General features: G+C 36.4%; 1 protein-coding gene across 2 annotated transcripts in view; it reads left to right on the top strand.

Moving 5' to 3' along the window:
* Nucleotides 1-18,677, top strand: part of LOC131662821 (histone-arginine methyltransferase CARMER) — a 446,976-nt gene that overhangs the window by 174,420 nt on the left and 253,879 nt on the right. For both annotated transcript variants that reach the window (XM_058932892.1, XM_058932812.1), the window contains exon 4: nucleotides 13,846-14,112. In XM_058932892.1, coding sequence (XP_058788875.1) covers nucleotides 13,846-14,112 — 267 coding nt within the window. The remainder of the gene's footprint in view (nucleotides 1-13,845; nucleotides 14,113-18,677) is intronic.

Genomic DNA, 18,677 nt, shown 5'->3' with positions numbered 1-18,677 from the left:
CGATCTGCCACGGTTATTGAATGCTTTGCCAGAAAATGCCCGAAACAATATCTAGTACCAACATGAGGCTGTTCCTCCACACGTAACTGCCGCTCTGACAGCAATACTCAACCACATTTTTCCAAATAGGTGGATCAGTAAAGGAGATACAATTTTATGGCCATTCGATCACCAGATCTTATTTCTTAAGATTTCTTTCTCTGGAGTGTTGTAAATGAATACATTTATAGTACGGAGGTAGAAAATTTAAAAGATCTTAAAGCTAGGATGGAAGTCACTTTTGATTCAGTCACGCCCGAAATGTTGGAAGTAATGAAAAGAAGTTTGGCGAAAGTTTAACACAACTTTAGCTAAAGATAATCTTATTTTATTTTAACCGAAGTTTGGCTAACGTTCAGCAGAAGTTTAGCTAAAATTTGCCAACTGTGGACAAATTTTGATGCAGACTTTCTGCCTTTCTCTTTTTCAGCAATTGTCTATATCATACTTCTTTAAGCTTCGGTACTGGTACATTCTTCTCTGTTCCTCGACGAGGACTTCTATCGACAACAATCCTGAGATCATCTACTCAGCGTCTCTAGAAAAGTTTCTGAATACGGTGATCACTCTTAGTGCCATTCGCTGACCTACTGAGTACTTGTTTGGCAATTCTACAGCTCTAACACACCTACTCAGATAGCAATACCATAAGTCAGCATGGATGTGATTACTGACGCTCGGAGGGCTCAGAGTTTCGGCTTAGGCTCACCTGTATTTGGCATGAGGTGGGATAGTGTTCTTTCAACTACTGATGCCTTAGTGCTAGCGTGATATACTTGGTCCTTGAAGTTGAGCGGTGCCTTAATTATTAACCTTAAATTGCGGGATTGATCATTGTGACTCAATTTCATACTTACCGACTTGCAACGCGATCGTTTCACGTTTTTTTTCTGCTGGTTATCAGCGTTATCTCTGTCTTATGTTTTGTCATCTTAAGTTATGATTCATCCATCCAGGTAGCATACTTGCTGAATGTTTGGTTGAAGAGTTTCTCGATATCCTTGAGATGTTTTCCCACTATTACGAGGGCGACGTCGTCGGCAAATGTAACAAGTGTTACCATTCTGGGGATCTTCAATTTAAATAGACCGTTGTACATTATGATCCACAAGAGTGGTTCCAGTACCGAGCCTTGTGTTACTCCTCCATTGACTGTGTATTCCTTGGATCCGTTGTCCGTGTCCTACTGCAGGATTCTGTCAGTAAAGTAGCTAGTTACTATTTTCTGCAAATACTTGGAGGTACCCATACTTATTTTCAACATAATTTTATCTCATATAAAAAAACATAAATATTAATATGTGTGAATGTATCTTTGTGTGTGTTTGTGCGTGTGTTTGTGTATGTGTGGGTGAGGCCGGGTGGTGAACATATTAAGAATAAAAAAGTATATTAAAAATTATTTTCAAAATACGTTTATTTGAATAAAAGGATAATATATACAAATGAATTGACATATTATACTATTATTCATCACTAAAAACATAAAAATTGTTTTATATGTATTTGTTTACAATACGTGTGGTGTTTATTTTTTCAGTACATACCTATCAAGAATGAAGTCCAGTATATTAACTTGAAATAATGTGTTACGTAATTTTAATTGTCTTTATCTAGATCAACGAAATTTTAAGATCGGTCCAGTATACTGCTCTGTTGAAAACATTTAGCAATATTTTGTGACCTTACAAGATCTGATTCACTCCGATATGAAGTTTGTCAAAAACCTCATTTTGAATAAGCATTTTTGGGTTCTTAAGATCCTCTATATATATTAGGATGTCCGTTCTTTCCCAAATTAGAAAATTCTCAAAGTGCTCATTAAATTTTCATAACATATGCTAAGAAAGTAAGAAAACCGTTCGATGGCTCTTTGCAAACCTAAAATTGCCGTGCCGCCAAGCACATGAATTTTTTAAATTTTAACAATGTTCAAAATTCGATTTATTTGTACAGGTTACTATTTTATCGTACGCTAAATATTGGATAACACTTGGAACTATAATTTACAAAAATTTTACTTACTTTGTTTATGTAGAAGTAATTTTTTATCCACTTAGTATAGGTCACAATATGCAAAAAATTTAAAAAAAATAGTGTTCTTCGCAGTTTATGGTATCTAAATCCCGGAAAATCCTCTTTTACACCACAGCATTATAAAGTCAAGAAATTCTCTTTAATTTGACCTATTTATGAACCCTTTTTGGATAACTGCCGGCCGAAAAATGGTCATTTGAAAAATACATGAAATCTTGTTGAAGAGGAAAACTTTTCATTCCAGGAGATGCGCTCGATTCTGAACGATTTACAAGACCTACTCGACCAGAATATTATTTAGTATTATCAACAACCTTTAATTTAAGCCCCGGGTGAGGTCTCTAGACACTTCTGGAGCCGAGTAATGAGCTTTTGTAAAAGTTAAAAATTTAAAATATGTAAATAGTGAATCGTAATTTTGTTAAATTCTGGATTCCTACGTAAAATTTATGTAAAACCGCTGCCGTAGCATCTCCAGCCCTTTACAAAAAGCTAAAATAAAATTTTTGAACTCTACATTGTCCAATGATCAAGTATTTGTTTATCGTTTATAACGCTGAAAATAATTGAACTATAAACAGATGTTTTTCATATTCAGGACTTTGTCAACATTTCCTCATTATTACTCTATTGGTATTATTATTATTATAATTATTATTATTATTATTATTATTATTATTATTATTATTATTATTATTATTATTATTATTATTATTATTATTATTATTATTATATCTTTACTATTGAACTGTATGATTTAGTTAATAAAGTAGACTTTTTCAAGAGATGAAACATAATTCAAAGTTTTATTAAGATTATTACAATAGTTAATCTTTTTTCAATTTTTTGAGAATAGAAGATTTTATAGAAGCATTGTTATCTTTGTTATATTCAGATATAACTTAAAATAAGTATTCCCTTTGATCCTCTTTTTTTGGTAGATTTATGTACTCTTGTATTAATTGTACTATATTAATTGACTATATTTCTAGAGATAATATACGTTTTGTTATTCATCCAAGATTCGCAATCTTTCTGCGAAAATTCCTTATAAATTCCAAATCTGTTAAAAAGAAGGGATTGTATGGTGATGAAATTATCCATTGATGTCTCTCTTACATTTTCTATCATCACCAATGAATTTTAATAACGTTTTTTCGGAGGTACATCTTTAAACTCCTCATCAAAATTGGTTGGACCTGTTAATGCCAAGATTATTTTTCGTTTAATATCCATTGGAATGTCTATCGAAAAAAGCAATGGCACTTGTTTCTGGAGTAGATACCAGAGATGATTTTTCAATTTTGATTGAACAGCTTTTTAAATCTTCTCATCCATAATTTCAAAATCAACAATTCTTTTTATTTTTTTTAAATCATTGTTACGTGACAGACCATTTTATTTTCTTTGTTTGAAGTATGTTTGATTGGAATCTCGCTTTCGGGAGTCCCACACACACTAGTGTGCGCGCCTTGGCGGGAATGAGTGGGAGACGCTGAGCATGCTGCTTCAGTATGCTGCACTCAGTGTCAAGACGTCAAGCCCAAGAGCTAAGTAATATGAAACAATTAGAAACGTATACACCAGAGAGAGATACAATGTAAGGAATGAGAGAGGGAAATAAAGATTAATAGACAAATGGTGAGAACGATACGCCGGAATTCAGTTAGTAGCAAGCGCCTGAATAAGTAGGCTGCGAATCTTTCGCTACTATAATTATTGGAATCATTAATCTCTGTAAGAGTCTGTTTGAGTCAAAGTTCTAGTTATATTAAAATTTTCATTTGTCAGAATATTTGAGTTAAATTTATTTAAGATTATTTAAAATGAAATTTGTGTTAATAAGTATCAAAGTGTAAAATTTATCGAAGATTGATTTATAAAATAATATATTAGAAAAGTACTGAAAGCAATTATCGGTATCTACAGAAAATTGAATCTACGGAAAAAGGAGAAATTAATATTGGACCGATAAAACCTTAAAAAAGGAAAAAACCGAAGGAAGACCTTAATTCCAAATTGATAAAAAATTTCTAAAGGACTAAATTACCAAAAGTGAGTACCATTTATATTAATGTATAAAAAATAATAGACTACACATAGGGAAACGTACGCCTCTAATTATATATATATATATATCTGCACTTGTTTACTTTATTTTTTTACTGTAATAATAATTAAAATAAAATTATAAATACAGATACGATAGTTTATCCACATGTTTCCCGGTTGTAGTTAAACAACTAATTAATTAGTTTATAATTGAGAAAACGAAGGTCTGGATCCGAACGCGAGTAATTATTATTGACGCACAAACGGGCCGGGGTGCCCGATAGTCTGAGAGCCGCCCGAGTCAAAGGCCGCTCGGCTGTTAGAAAGGTCTAGATACGGTGCAAGTTCGCCTCCCGCGAATTACCACCTAATAATCATTATTTGGGGTCTTTATTAAAACTGAAGCAGTGTACTAAGATTTAAGGTTAACAATTATGATAAATTTTCAAATTTACAAATTTGATAAAAATGTAATTTTTCTAATGCAGTCAGTTAAAAATTATCTCTCAGTAAATATGTGAAATGAAATAAATAGCTTTAGACATCCATCTTGCGTGGTGAATAGCACCAGATTTGCGAAGATGTACTTCCCTTTTCTCTCCTAAAAACTACAAACTTAAATGCAAAAGATCCTTATAATCGTCTCTTGGTAACTGTTTTATCAAATTGTAGTCAATAAAATCGATAATTTCTGATTTCTGAGTCAATAAAAATGGCTCCAAGTTTTTAACCCTTAACTTGTACGCCTCATTTTGGCCACGTAACTGCTCGGTGGGGTAAATCTACCCTAGCTTGAAAAACATCGAATAAATCAGAGAATTTTATATATTTTGCTATGAAATTTTTTTCTCGTATATTTCAAACCTTTTACTACAAAAAAAATATTCAGGTTAACAATTTTTAATGTTACACACACTGAAAAAATTTGTTGAAAAAAAAAAAAAATTTTATTTATTGTTAAAAATTGTCTGGTGTAAATCTACCCCACATAGCAGTTAAGGGTTAAGCCTATCATTGATTTCTGCTGTGTTAATAGTATTCAAGTTATTTCGAAATCTTTTGAAAATTAGTACGTCTGGTCCATTCACAGTTGAAAAATACACCATAAAAACTTCTTTTAAAATAAGCTCAAACATATGGTGCCGACAAGCTAAGTATAATAAATCTTTTTACAGCTAGTGTTTTAATAAAACAGCTGCACCAACACTGTGATCAAAATTTGAATTTGTTGTGTCATATAATACAGCTTGAACAATTTCTGAACATCCCCATTCTAAAAATGCATTATAAATTGCATGAACTATTGATTTATCCTTTTAATTTTCTAAAGCTGGTATATCAATTAATTTTATAATTGAACCACTACTCAACAGAATAGGCAATCGATCAATTTTACATACGAGGTGTGTTCAAAAAGTAAGGTGAATTTTTAAATTGGGCGGGCTACGTAGATTCGATCATCGATATTTTTTTTATTATGTTGGTATATATATCTCTCACATATGCTCACAGTTTCAGCCAGTTTGTATGTTTACTTTTTTTTGCGAGACAGAAACATTAGACATGCTTTTTATGCTCCGCGATTTTCTGCTGTCGAAAATAATGGATCAAAGAGTTTGCATAAAATTTTGTGTACAAAATGGAATTAAGTGTTTCAAAACACTTGAAATATTGTCAGTGGCATATGGTGAGTTTATTTTAAGTCAAAAAAATGTTTACAAGTGCTATAAACTTTATTAAGATGGCCGAGAAGACACCGACAACAAACCTCGCTCTGGACGCCTCAGCACTTCAATAACTGATGAAAGTGTTGAAGAAGTGAAACAAATGGTGTTAAAAAATCGTCGAATCACTATTAGAGAAGTGACTAAAGACATTGACATCTCTGTTGGCTCGTCCCATGCAATTTTTTCCGAAGTTTTGGGCATGAAACGCGTAGCAGCAAAATTTGTTCCGAAACTGCTTAATTTTAAACAAAAGGGTTGTCGATGGAGCATCGCTCAAGAACTGTTGAATAACGTCAACAACGACCTAGATTTACTCAAAAGGGTCATAACTGGTGACGAATCATGGGTATATGGTTATGATATCGAAACCAAAGTCCAATCGTCCCAATGGAAGAGCCCAGATGAGCCAAGACCGAAAAAAGCACGCCAAGTTCGATCAAATATCAAGGTTTTGTTCACTGTTTTCTTTAATTATCGTGGCATAGTACATCAAGAGTTATTAGTACAAGATCATACGGTCAATGAAGAGTATTACGTTGAAGTCATGCGCCGTTTGTGAGAAGCTATACGAAAAAAAAGGTCCGAAACTTTGGAAAAACCACTCATGGATTTTGCATCACGATAATTGTTTATTCATCGTTGCTTGTGAGAGATTTTTTGACCAAAACCAACACCACAGTCATGCCTCAGCCACCATATTCACCGGATTAGGCTCCTAGTGACTTTTTTCTTTTCCTAAAATTCAAAATACCCATGAAAGTACGGAGGTTTGAAACGATTGAGGAGATAAAGAAAAAATCGCTGGAAGAACTCAAAGCTATACCAGGAAGTGCTTACCAGAAGTGCTTCAAGGATTGGAAAAAACGTTGGCACAAGTGTATTATATATTTTGAAGGAGATAACAATAGTATTGATGAATAAATAAATATTTTTCATAAAAATAAAAATTTACTTTACTTTTTGAACACACCTCGTACTACAGAGTCATAAATCAATTTTTCATCCCAATATACCACAGCATTAGTGAGAATTGACTCTGTAAATAATGTTTTATTTTTTTCAGCTGCTTTTACGAATGATATTTCGCAATTTGTTGAACGATGTTTTATTGAGAATAAGATGAGTTAGATCTTGCACAATGAGTAAGCAGTGACAGCTATTATACATACTGAGTTTCTATGTGAAATTTTACAGATATCTAGAACACTTACTAAGAGTTCTGACATAATGTCAATCGTACCTCTTTTTTGTTGATTTGATAGCGGCGACCAGACACATTGTAAAATGAACCTTCAGATTCTGCAAATGGCCTATTCTCATTGGAATTTATGAGATCACTAAGATAATAATTTACTAGGCTATACTGCATATTAGCGGACTTCGAAAATTATGTTTGAGTATATACGAGGGTGGTCGGATAAGTACTTAATCTACAAAAGAAAAACGTAAATTTTAGAAAAGTGGTGTTTTATTTTTCAACATAGTCTCCCTTTAGTTCGATACACCTGGCCTATGAGGAGGAGGGGATTGAAGTGAGTGACATAAATAGTAGGCCGGAGACCACTGACGCCTGATATTTGCAACAAATCCAGGAGGTATGCCAAGACCCACACTCGCACCCCACATGCAAGGTATTGGAGGGGAGGCTGTATCACTATCAGCCTAATGAGGACGGTGAAGTGTCCATCGACAACGAGGAAGCGTGAAAGCTTGCGGTGCCTAGGGAGAAAAGGCACCAAGTGCTCCAGGAGAACTATGATGCTCCGACGGCAGGGCATCAAGGACGAGAGCATACGTTCTCCACGGCTAGGCGCTTGTACTACTGGCCTAAGATATATGATCAGGTCAGGGAGTACATAAAGAGTTGCCCGGTATGTCAGCAATGCAAGGTGGAACAAATGGCACCTTGCGGGCTGATGTGTCGTAGACAAGTGTCACGACCCTGGCAAGTGATGGCCGGTTCGCCACAAGCTATCGAGGTTTTAAATAGGTCCTAGTCTTTGTAGACCTTTTTATTCGCTAGGTAGAGTGCGTGGCGATACGCAAAGCCAACGGCAGGACAATCGCAAGGGAATTACACGAGAGGATTGTCACTAGGTTTGGCGCGCCAGAGATATTTTTGTCAAATAATGGAACCGAATTCAAGAATCAGGAAGTCGATTCATACCTCCAGATGAACGACATCCAGCGCGCCTTGACTCCTGTGTATCATCCCCAAGCGAATCCCACTCAGCGAGTAAGCAGGACGCTCAAAACCCTGATCACGTCGTATGTAAGTTGTTATCATAAGAGCTGGGACGAACACCTGTCAGAGTTCAACTTCACGTTGAACTCGGCAACTCACAGCGCCACAGGGTATAGTCCTGCGATGATCATCTTTGAGCGTTAGCCGGTACCTCCTTTGACGTTCAGAAGATCCCAAGATCAGCAGGCCCTGGAGTGTTCGGAGGGTCAAGCTGTGGTAGATTGGGCTGAATATATGGAGAAGCTCCCTAATTTATGGGAGCGGGCCAACTCCAAGTCAAAAGAGGAAGCGGCGCGTCAGGCGGGTTATTATGACCGAAAGAGACGGCAACCAGAGATTAAGGTCGGAGATTGGGTATGGAAGAGGAACAGGATTCTCTGCTCGGTTGCCCAAGGCACATCAGCCAAATTGGCTCCGATATACGCCAGTCCGTACGTGATTGAAGAGGTTTGCGGTTCCAACACGTACAGACTAGGTAATCAGCTGGACATCCTGCTCGAGCTCTTCCATACCAAGGACCTTAAAACGTATTACGGTCTGGGGGAAGAGGAATGCGAGGCAGTGACCGTCATCAATCCTCGCGAGCCGCACGAAGAACAGCCATTGGAGGCAACCAAATCCGCGAAAGCGTGCGAAGATCCGGGTGGGGGGCGGCGGGGATTTGTTAAGCGAGCAGATAAAATTAGCAGCCCCCATGGCCGTAGGTAACGATCCCACCGAGGCGTCGGATTTACCGGTATCTGCCCCAATCCAAGAGAGGTCGAGATCGTCTTCCAAAGGTCCCAGAGACGGTCATTGGTCAAGCAAGAGGCGACAACTATCCCTTAAAGGCTTCTAGAGGGAGAGGTAGGCCTCGAAAGACCGTCCCCGTCGTACAAAGGATGGTTGGGCCGTTAAACCCGAACAGTAACCGACGAGGGCCAGGGCGTTCACGCGAGAAATATCGAGACAACGCTTAACTCGCTGGGATGCGACGTTTAGTAGGATTTTTTTTCGCGCAGGGAGTTTCATCCAAAATTTTTTTGTGTTGGATGTTACAGATTGACCAGAGAATCGTCGTAGAGGAAGAGACCTTATAGGGGGGCACGCAGATGCTGCTAGATCTGCAGCTGAGCCTTGATGCGACGCAGTTAATAGAAGATCTGCGTAGCTTCGCCAGGGTTCAGTTGGAGGGGGCCACCTAAAGGGAGTGCCATAACGGATTGGTCGCGGACCTTCTCCGGACGCGACGTGGGTCACCCCGAGAAAGCTTCCCGTGACGCTTTGACCCGGACTGAGGACCTGGATAATGTTGAGCGTCCCAAGTCCACCGTGGACCAGGGGGTGCAGACCTCAAGTCCGGCATACTCCAGACGTTGGACAGTGCGAGCCAGTACCCAGGACGCAGGGAAACCTGTGGGGTATCGTACTGGGTCTGCAACCACCCCCGTACCTCGGAGCAGCCAACTCTCCTTCTCGATTTCAGACATGTGCGTCTGGGGATCAACGAGGTGGAGAGTGCCTGGCGGTCCGCAGCGGATCTTCAGTCTCAGGTGCAGGAGCACCTGAGACGCCTCCTGAACCGCTAGGGCACAGAAGAACTGCTTGGGGTGTGGGCAGAGGTGGCTCAACGCCAGAGAGTCTACGGAGAGGCCCTGCTCCGCGTGGATAATGAACAGGAGTCCCCTGCAGCAGTCCCGGTGACGGCTCAGAAGAAGATAGCCCCGGGAGCTACTGGTGCTGGGCCGATGCTCAAGGTCCCCTTGGACGGGCGTATGGCTCCTGAAACCACAATCCTTGTCAGGTCGCAAGATGGACGTGCGACCGCCACGGTGGGAGTCGTTACCATCACCGCCTTCCAGGGAGTCAGCGTCCAGTAGTCCCCTCGGTCTGCCTAGCAGACCCAACACGAACGGGAGCCTCAATCCCGATCGCAGCTGAGGGCTGCTACATCTGTGGGGAGCCTGGGGTGACTAACTCCCAGGCTACATACTGGCGCTACCCGAAACATCGAGCGCCAGGTGTCGCCAAGAAATGATGTAGGTCCTGGAGGGCAAATAATAAAGTAGCCCTAAAACAAAGGAGGAAAGCTTATGATTATTTGGTTCCTTTTCTCCCTTTCTTTTTCAAGTTCTTGATGGCGGCGAATCGCGGGTATTCCTCCTGCCCAGGTAGTCAGGACTTGGAGGGGGCTGTAATGAGTGTCGATTCGATTAATTGATCCGTTTGCGATTCGGTACACTCGCGATGCTAGTTCGAACGACTAAGAGAGAGAGAGAGAGAGGGCACGCGAGAGTTTGAAAAGTTCAGTTAAGCCTCAGCTGCTTTTGCGAGAGTAACGCCAATTAGTTTGCATCATGTTTTGCCGTTTTGCTACAAAGTTTTCCTGGATTTTTTGGATACGTGTGCGAGCACTAGTGAGGAAGCTAAGCAGCAGCAGCAACATTACAGCAGCAGCAGGCAAAGCTACAGATTTTTCAGTGAGGCAGCACAGCTCTTTAATCAGGAGGAAACCATTGGCCGAAAAAGATTTCTCTTCAACGATTACGGCTGATCATCGTAATTGCACCGCAGGGTAGATGCACCTCCCAATTATTGCGCGACAAAATAGCGGGCGAGAGTATTTCGTCTATCGCTATCGTTATTTTTTATATTCGCGCCGAGCGTTAGTTTTCACGGCAAAGTTCGAATTCTCTCTCTCTCTCTCTCTCTCTCACTCTCTCTCTCTCTCTCTCTCTCTCTCTCTCTCTCTCTCTCTCTCTCTCTCTCTAAGACTATAAGCCTACGGGGTTATACCCCATGGCTAAATAAAAATGGTTTAATCTCTCTCTCTCTCTCACCGTATTATTATTAATCATTGTGAATCCTATTCGCATGCGTGTCTTTCAGCCCGTAAAAGACTGTAGTTTAGTTGAATTGAACATTATTAATTTTATTCGCCGTATTACGTCATTTCATTTCCTAATAGTTTAACAGATCTATCACGGATTAAAATTTAATCCGATTTCATCTAGGAGATTAGTCGGGTTAAGCATCAGGTCACTCATACCTAAAATAGATCGAGTGTCACAAGTCAGGTGACTTAAGGTGAGTTCTACTCTGTTGGAAAGAAGACACTGGAACGAAAGTATCAAACGTAAAGGCGAATACACGTATAACTATACGTGTTTAACGGAGCGGCGGTTAACTCTGCATCGTGGGAGTTTATTCGTCAAGAAATTCCCTTTGTATTAGATAACCCACCCCGTTACAAAATAAAAAATTTATTTCCAAAATACTATTTATTAATAAATACAATAATATTATTAACAGACAAACGGATACTCAATATCTCAGTAAATAATACAATAGTATTTTTAAACTTCTTAAATAGATTTATTGTTATTGGTTATTTAATACTATATTATCTCATAAGCTATTATTCCATGAAATATTTTCGTGTCATTGTTTTATTTAAAATAGGTTTTGCTAATAATTCCATATATTGAATAAGACTTTTTTTATATTTTGCTCGTGGTTTTCTCATTATTTTTCAGCATGACTTGTGTTGTATAACTTCTCGCTTGTATTTTATATTTTGTTTTCTGATTGCTGTGTATTATATTATGACTAGTAACTTGACTATATTATTTAATTTATTTAACAAAATTTACAATAAATTTTTTGTTGACTTATAGCAATCGATAATGTAATCTTGAAAAATTCTTTAGTTGGGTTGGTATGTGTTTTTTGTTATTCAATTTGATACCATTCTTATTGTAAAATTGTCATTATGTTTGTACAATCGACTGAATTATTTTTTAAATAAAGGACCTGACGAAGCTGGAAGACAAACCAGCAAAACGTTGCCGAAAATAAATTGAGCTTAGATAATTTTGATTTATAGTAGTGTGTGTCATTCTACTATTTCTCTGTTTTATAATTTCGCAATATTTAATATGATTGAAAGTAATAATATAATTAATAAGTAAATGTTATTGACAAATGATATATGTACATGTAATAGGCAGAATACTCCAATGAGTGTTCTGTTTTGGTGACCTCCAGGTGGCCGCCATTTGTGAATTTTTCCAAGTCATACTTTAAGGAATTTTTCCCTAGAAAAAGTTCCAAATCGACTAGTAATGTGGCTCGATTTTGAGTTAATGCCCATCTGCATTACTCCGACCGCCTGAAGGTTAAAAAGTATAAATGTAACAATTAGGTTATGATTTATTTATGTATTTATTAATTTATGTTTCTTGAGTCTGATATTGGTGATAAATGTCTTGAGAAATTCGCTATCAGAGTGGTTCTGAAGTCTGATATTGTATATTACGTAAAAGTTCATAATTTTTTGTTTTACGGTTGTAACTTGTAGATTATTTCGGATGATTTCGTTTGGGATGAACCAGCAGGCTTGTATGATATTACGTAGAACTTTCGATTAAATCTTCATATGATTTTAATATTTCAGTTTGAAGCAGCATCCCATAATTGAATGCCATAGGCCCAGACTGATTTGAGTACAGCTTTGTAGAGCAGTAATTTGTTTTCATTGACAGCTCCAATTTTTTTTTCAATAACTCTGTACATTTTCCTCCATTTAAGTCCAAGTTATTTACTTTTTGTAAATATATATTTTCTTTCCATGTGAGCGTCCTATTTAGTTTATATCTCGGGTTTTAGCATTATCACTTGACGGAGTACATTTATCATTGAGTTTATGCGGTGCGCAGGTATTTTTTCTAAATGTGAACGTCGGGTGAACGGATTTACTTTCATTATCTTTAATTCTTCATGAGTTGAACAAGATGATTAATTATACAATTATGTAATATATTGGATGCCATAGTTGCCTCTGAACGTGATTTTAATATAGCTATATCATTTGTGTATATTGCTGTAGGGGACTTTGGTGGATCTGGGGTGAATAGCGGGTAGCGTTAGCCTAAGTTGACAATTTTTTCTTGAAAAAATCTGAAAAAGTCCAATATATTATATGTAGAAAATTAATTATTCATCTACATATTTTTTATATTACTTGAATTTATAGAGATATGAAAAATTGAGCAAAAGTGTTAATTTCCAGGAAAAATGTTCCTATGAACGTCAAATGCGGTGAAAATAATTTTTTGTTCAGTGATATAGGTAAGGCTTAAAAAGAATCCTAACATTATGTACTTACAATTTTTTTGTAATTTTTTTTTATGAGATATCAAGGATGAACAAGAAGTTAAAAAATTTTCAGTTTTCATTTGAATAAATTTAAAAAAAATCATTTGATTGCATTCTTGATGTATGCCTTTTGAAAGTTATTAATAAGAGCTTTAAGCCTCCGCCGCATTCGTCTTGTAGATTGATTTTCACCAAAGATATAAAACTTTAAATTGTAAGCAATTAATCTTTTTCATATTTGTCTTATTATTGTTGCACCATTATAGAGTATTAAATGTAGGATATACATGTCCAGCAATACTATAGAAGAATAATATTATATGCAAGAAACTAGAAAGTATCCTCAAAACTATGTATTAGAGCAATAATTAACTAATTAATTTAATTTCAAAACATTGCCTAGCACAGAGGAAATCTTTCCTCGGCTGGGAATACTTACTTACCATTGTAATGTAAGAATGTATAATTATTACTCTGTAATATTTTCTACTACACTCTGTTTTGATAAAAATTTATAATTTGTGTCTATCTTTATCTTTATAACGTAACCTCCAAGAATAATAATAATACAAAAAATCGTATCTAAATTAATGATTTCTTTTCTTTTAGGAGGTAGAATGTTTCCTACCAGAGGAGATCTTCATATTGCGCCATTCACTGATGAAAGTTTATACATGGAACAATTTAACAAATCCAATTTTTGGTATCAAACGTGCTTTCATGGTGTTGATTTATCTGCAATGAGGGGGCATGCAATAAAAGAATATTTCAGACAACCTATAGTTGATACTTTTGATATTCGTATTTGTATGGCAAAATCTATAAGACATATAGTCGACTTCCGGACAGCGCATGAGACTGATCTTCATACTATTGGTGAGTACTGAGTTATTGATTATTCTGTTTGCTACATTTTAGTTATAAATTTTCATTGATATATCTTTCGCATGCATTGCATAGTCATGAATTCTCAACGTTTATTACACACGTAAATCATCACCTTTTTCTCCTAATATATGGTAAATCAGGTAAATGTTTCAGGAATTACTGCTGCGAAAGCACGCTTTCACGAAATTTCTTTCTTTTCGTTCGAAGCCGTAAAAATAATTGCAATCATATCTTATACACTTCTTAAAATGTGTACTATTATTTAAAAAGTTTCTTTACTTATTTCATTTTAGTTATTTAATCAATATATAATTAGTATGAAAATGCGACTTTATACTATATTCATTCACAGCGTTCGGTCATTCTATTGAAGCAACTTATGCAACGTAAGTGCTACGTTGCACGTGCCCCATCACACCATCATATCAATGATCTCTCAAATCGCAACGGTATTCCTCCGATTTGATTTAGACGTGCCTCCTACCACTCCGGTGTGGCTTCAAATGGCACTCGAATTATAAGATACTTCTTCAAGCGTTGCCTATCTCTTTATTTTCATTCCGTGTTTCCATTTTACAATAAGTGACACATGACTCTCTTTATCCAAGTTTATTAACCATAGACTAAACGCAATATGTAATCTTTTTCTTTAGGAATATCTTAGTCAGTTTAAATAATCAAACATCTAATTCATTCCAACGTTTATTGATATAAATCCCTCACGCCTACTTTGCTTAGTTTCGGTTAAACGATATAACGGAGCGCTAGCTATGTTATAGCTTGCTTCGTCCTTCTGTCTCTCTCTTTCTCTCTCTCTCTCTCTCTCTCTTACGTGCCTTTCCTCCGCCATCGGCGTGCACTGTAGTCATACGAACAGATTACCGATGCCTTTGTGCTGTGTTGCAGAGATGAGTGGCATGGGCCGGTGAAAAGAACTGAGGAACTACTATGAAAAGAAATATAGAGAAAAGAATAAAAAAGAGAGTCTTACGGCCTAAGACTCATGACGTGCGTCTTCGGTGATTTTTAAGCGGTAGGAGAGGGGGTAAGAGGTACAAGCTGGACAGCAGCTAACAAGCAAAAACTCAAAGAACGACTGCCTAAATTGTCACGTGACGGACACTGAGAGAAAGATTTTGATAAGTTCCAAGAGACTGGGCAGCAGCAATTGGGTAATTACCATTACGAACATTCCGCAGGAAGGCAAGCAATACATCTGGACACTAAACTCAGCATAGGTCGATCGCTGAAATAGCATTTAGAATAAGTCCATCAGCTTGTTGTCTAGACGGTATATGCGCTGCTATCGTCTATTGGTCTTGCCGCATTTAGACTATAACTGAAATCAACGAGCAACGAACAGCAGATCAAAGTCAGATACTTTCTTTCTCTTTTCTTCCTCCCTCGACGTCGGCACTGTGGCCGGCGAGCGCTTTATAGTAAACAAATCTTAGCGACGTTCGTTATGACGGACGTTTCACGCGCGTTCACCCACACTCGATCGGTCACGTGAATTAGAACTAATGTTAGAATAATTTTGTTTTTTATAATTTGTAACCGACAATAATTATTTCGCTTGCCTGTGCCTTTCTTTATCAAGAGCCTGTCTGTAATTTGTAGAGGTGCGAAGCCCCGCACTGCCGCCAATGAGGAGCGAATACACCTCCCATGTCCACAGTTTAAGCTAGGACTGACTAATATTTCTATAGGTAAAGCTAAAATATGAAAATAATATAACCAAATTCAAACAATTTACAACAACGTATATTGTAACTATCACGGAAAAGACACCACTCGTAACATTTCTGAAGCAGAAGTGTGATCCTAAAAGAGTTTTTCGAATATTTTTTTTGGAGAAAATATTAATTCGAGTTGCGTTCAACTAACAAGGAACCCTTGCAAGGTGTCCCCCCCCATTTTTGTGTAAGTGTAATGTGTTGTAGAACATAAAAAAATAAAAAAAATAAAAAACACGTATTATTTTATTGGCGAAGAAGCATTTTTAGGGGGTAAAAACAACCCTTAAAAATAACCCGTAAATATTGTTATAATTCCAACACTAAATTATTTGTTATAAAATGTCCGTTCATACCAGTTTTTCAAAATTGTTTGAGTTAAATTAAATTAAATTAAATTAAAACATACATTTTTGTAAAAAAAAAACGGAAAATCCTAGTCCAGATATTTCGAGAATTTTATAAAAAAATCGATTTATGGCGGTTATCCAGCTCTATATTCACAAAATTACAAAGTAAACCATTAATTCTTACGTGGAAAATCAATCAAAGAAACTGAAAAAAGGCTCAGAAAATATAATGGAGACTCTGCTCCATCGCATGGTTAGATTTAAAAGTGGTTTACTAAATTTCGTTACGACCGTAAGAGCATAAGTGATACGGAGCGTCTTAATAAAGTTCATGTTATTGTACTTGCCAATCGTCGATTGGAAGTGCATGCGATTAATGAAGCTCTTAACATTTTAGTAGGATGCATGTGAAATATTTTATATGTAACTAGTTACATATGCTACATTACTGTTGATGAAATATGGATCAGCCAGAAAAGTTATGGCTACAGTTTTTTGGGACTCAAGTGGTATAATATTGATCGATTACCTATAAAGCGAAAGAGCTATTACAGCAGAATATTATGCCTCAATATTAGACCGATTTGATGCTATACTGGAGGAAAAACGGCTCCATTTGGTAAAAAAAATTCTTTTCTACCATGAGAATGCACTAGCTTACAGGAGTTCGATTGCAATGACTAAATTATTTATCTTACTCTACGAAATACTTCCTTATCCACCTTATTTTCCAAGTTTGGCCCCTTCCGATAATTTTTTTTTCCTGACAAGAAAATTTGGTTTGCGGGTAAAAGATTTTTATCCAACGAAGAGGTAAGTGCTGCGACAATTGTGCATTTTAAAGAGTTTGATGAAAATTATTTTTATAGTGCATAATAAAATTTGAATACCACTATAATAAATATATAGAGTTAATGTTCATAAATAATTTGGAATTATTTAAATAAATAAGGTTTTTTTTAATTTAAAATCATGGATTTATAGAAGGACCTTCGTATACTTACATTATTCTGCACTACATCTTGGGATTTTTATGTTATTTGTAATTGGTATTGCTTTTCCCAAGTCTTGGAGGACTTACAGTCATTCTACGTTTCTGTTCAAATAAATTTTTCTTCATTATTCTTGCTACAGCACAAATCTTTGAAAATTATATCTTCATTCTAATATTCACTTTTGAAATAAGAAATAAGATACTGATATTTGATACTAATAAAATATATATCAATTACTAAATGCTGAATATATATAAATGACAGTATGTCCAAATTTTTATAAATAATAATTTTATAAATTATTATAAATCATTATAAAGAGGAAGAAAATATGGGAAACAATGAAACAGAAAGGAATAAATAGAAAAATTAGGAATAGAATAGAAGAAATATATAAGAAAACAGGGAGTAAGGTAAAAGTTGGAGAAGAAATAATTGGGGAGTTCGAGACTTAAAAAGGCGTAAGGCAAGGGTGCCCTTTAAGCAGCACGCTATTTAATCTTGCCTTCGCCGACCTGGAAGTCAAGATCAAACAGGTGCAAGAAGGAGGGGTAGTGATACGAAGGAAGAAAATATGGACATTAGGATATGCAGATGATATAGTGATGATGGCAAAGAGTGAAAGTGGAATGAAAGCAATCCTGAAAAAATTAAAAAGGATCCTGGAAGAAAGGGGATTAGAGCTAAATGTAGGAAAATCAAAGATGATGAAATGCAGGAGAGGAGGAGGAAGAGGAAAGGAAGAAGAATTCGAATGGGAAGATGAGAAGATAGAGATGGTTAAAGAGTACAATTACTTGGGATATGTCATAAGCAGAAATAACCGAAATATAAAGCAGATAAAGAAGGTATAATGGAAAATAAATATGGGACTCGGAAGACTATGGGGGCTAGGAGAAAAGCTATTTAGAGAAAATTGGGAGCTAAGGATGAACCTGTTCGACGCACTGGCGAAAAGCGTGATTATGTATGGAGCAGACATCTGGGGATGGAAGAGATTTGAAGAAATAGAAAGATAACAACTAAAATACATAAAGTATTGGGATGAGATAGAAACATGCCAAGTTACTTAATACGATGGGAAACAGGAAGACAAGAAATGAAAGAAACAGCATTAGAAAGAGCAATGAGGTATGAAAACAAAATAAGAGAAGAAAGAGATGGCTCAATAAGAAAAGAAGCATGAAGAGAACTAAAGAAAAGGGAAAGAAATGAAAAAGATAAAAAGGGTAAGAAGGAGGAGAGAGAGGAAAGGCTAGAAAAAGGTGAAATATATAGAGAGAGGGAGGCGGGAGACGAAATGAGAGAAGAATTTTGGGAAGAAATAAGAAAAGAGCTAAAAAAAAAAGAAGAAAAATAATTAGAAGAAAAGCTAGAAAAGTCAAGATACATAAACGAGTGGAAAGAACTGAAAGAAGAAATGAGAAGGTACAGATTAAAGGAAATTCAAGGAGAGGGAAGAATAAAAGGCC

This window comes from Phymastichus coffea, unplaced genomic scaffold (assembly GCF_024137745.1).
Source record: "Phymastichus coffea isolate CEN01 unplaced genomic scaffold, Cenicafe_Pcof_1.1 PCOF00001, whole genome shotgun sequence".
Lineage (NCBI taxonomy): Eukaryota > Metazoa > Arthropoda > Insecta > Hymenoptera > Eulophidae > Phymastichus > Phymastichus coffea.
Note: the sequence above shows the minus strand (reverse complement) of the source record. Positions and strands in the feature narration are given on the sequence as shown.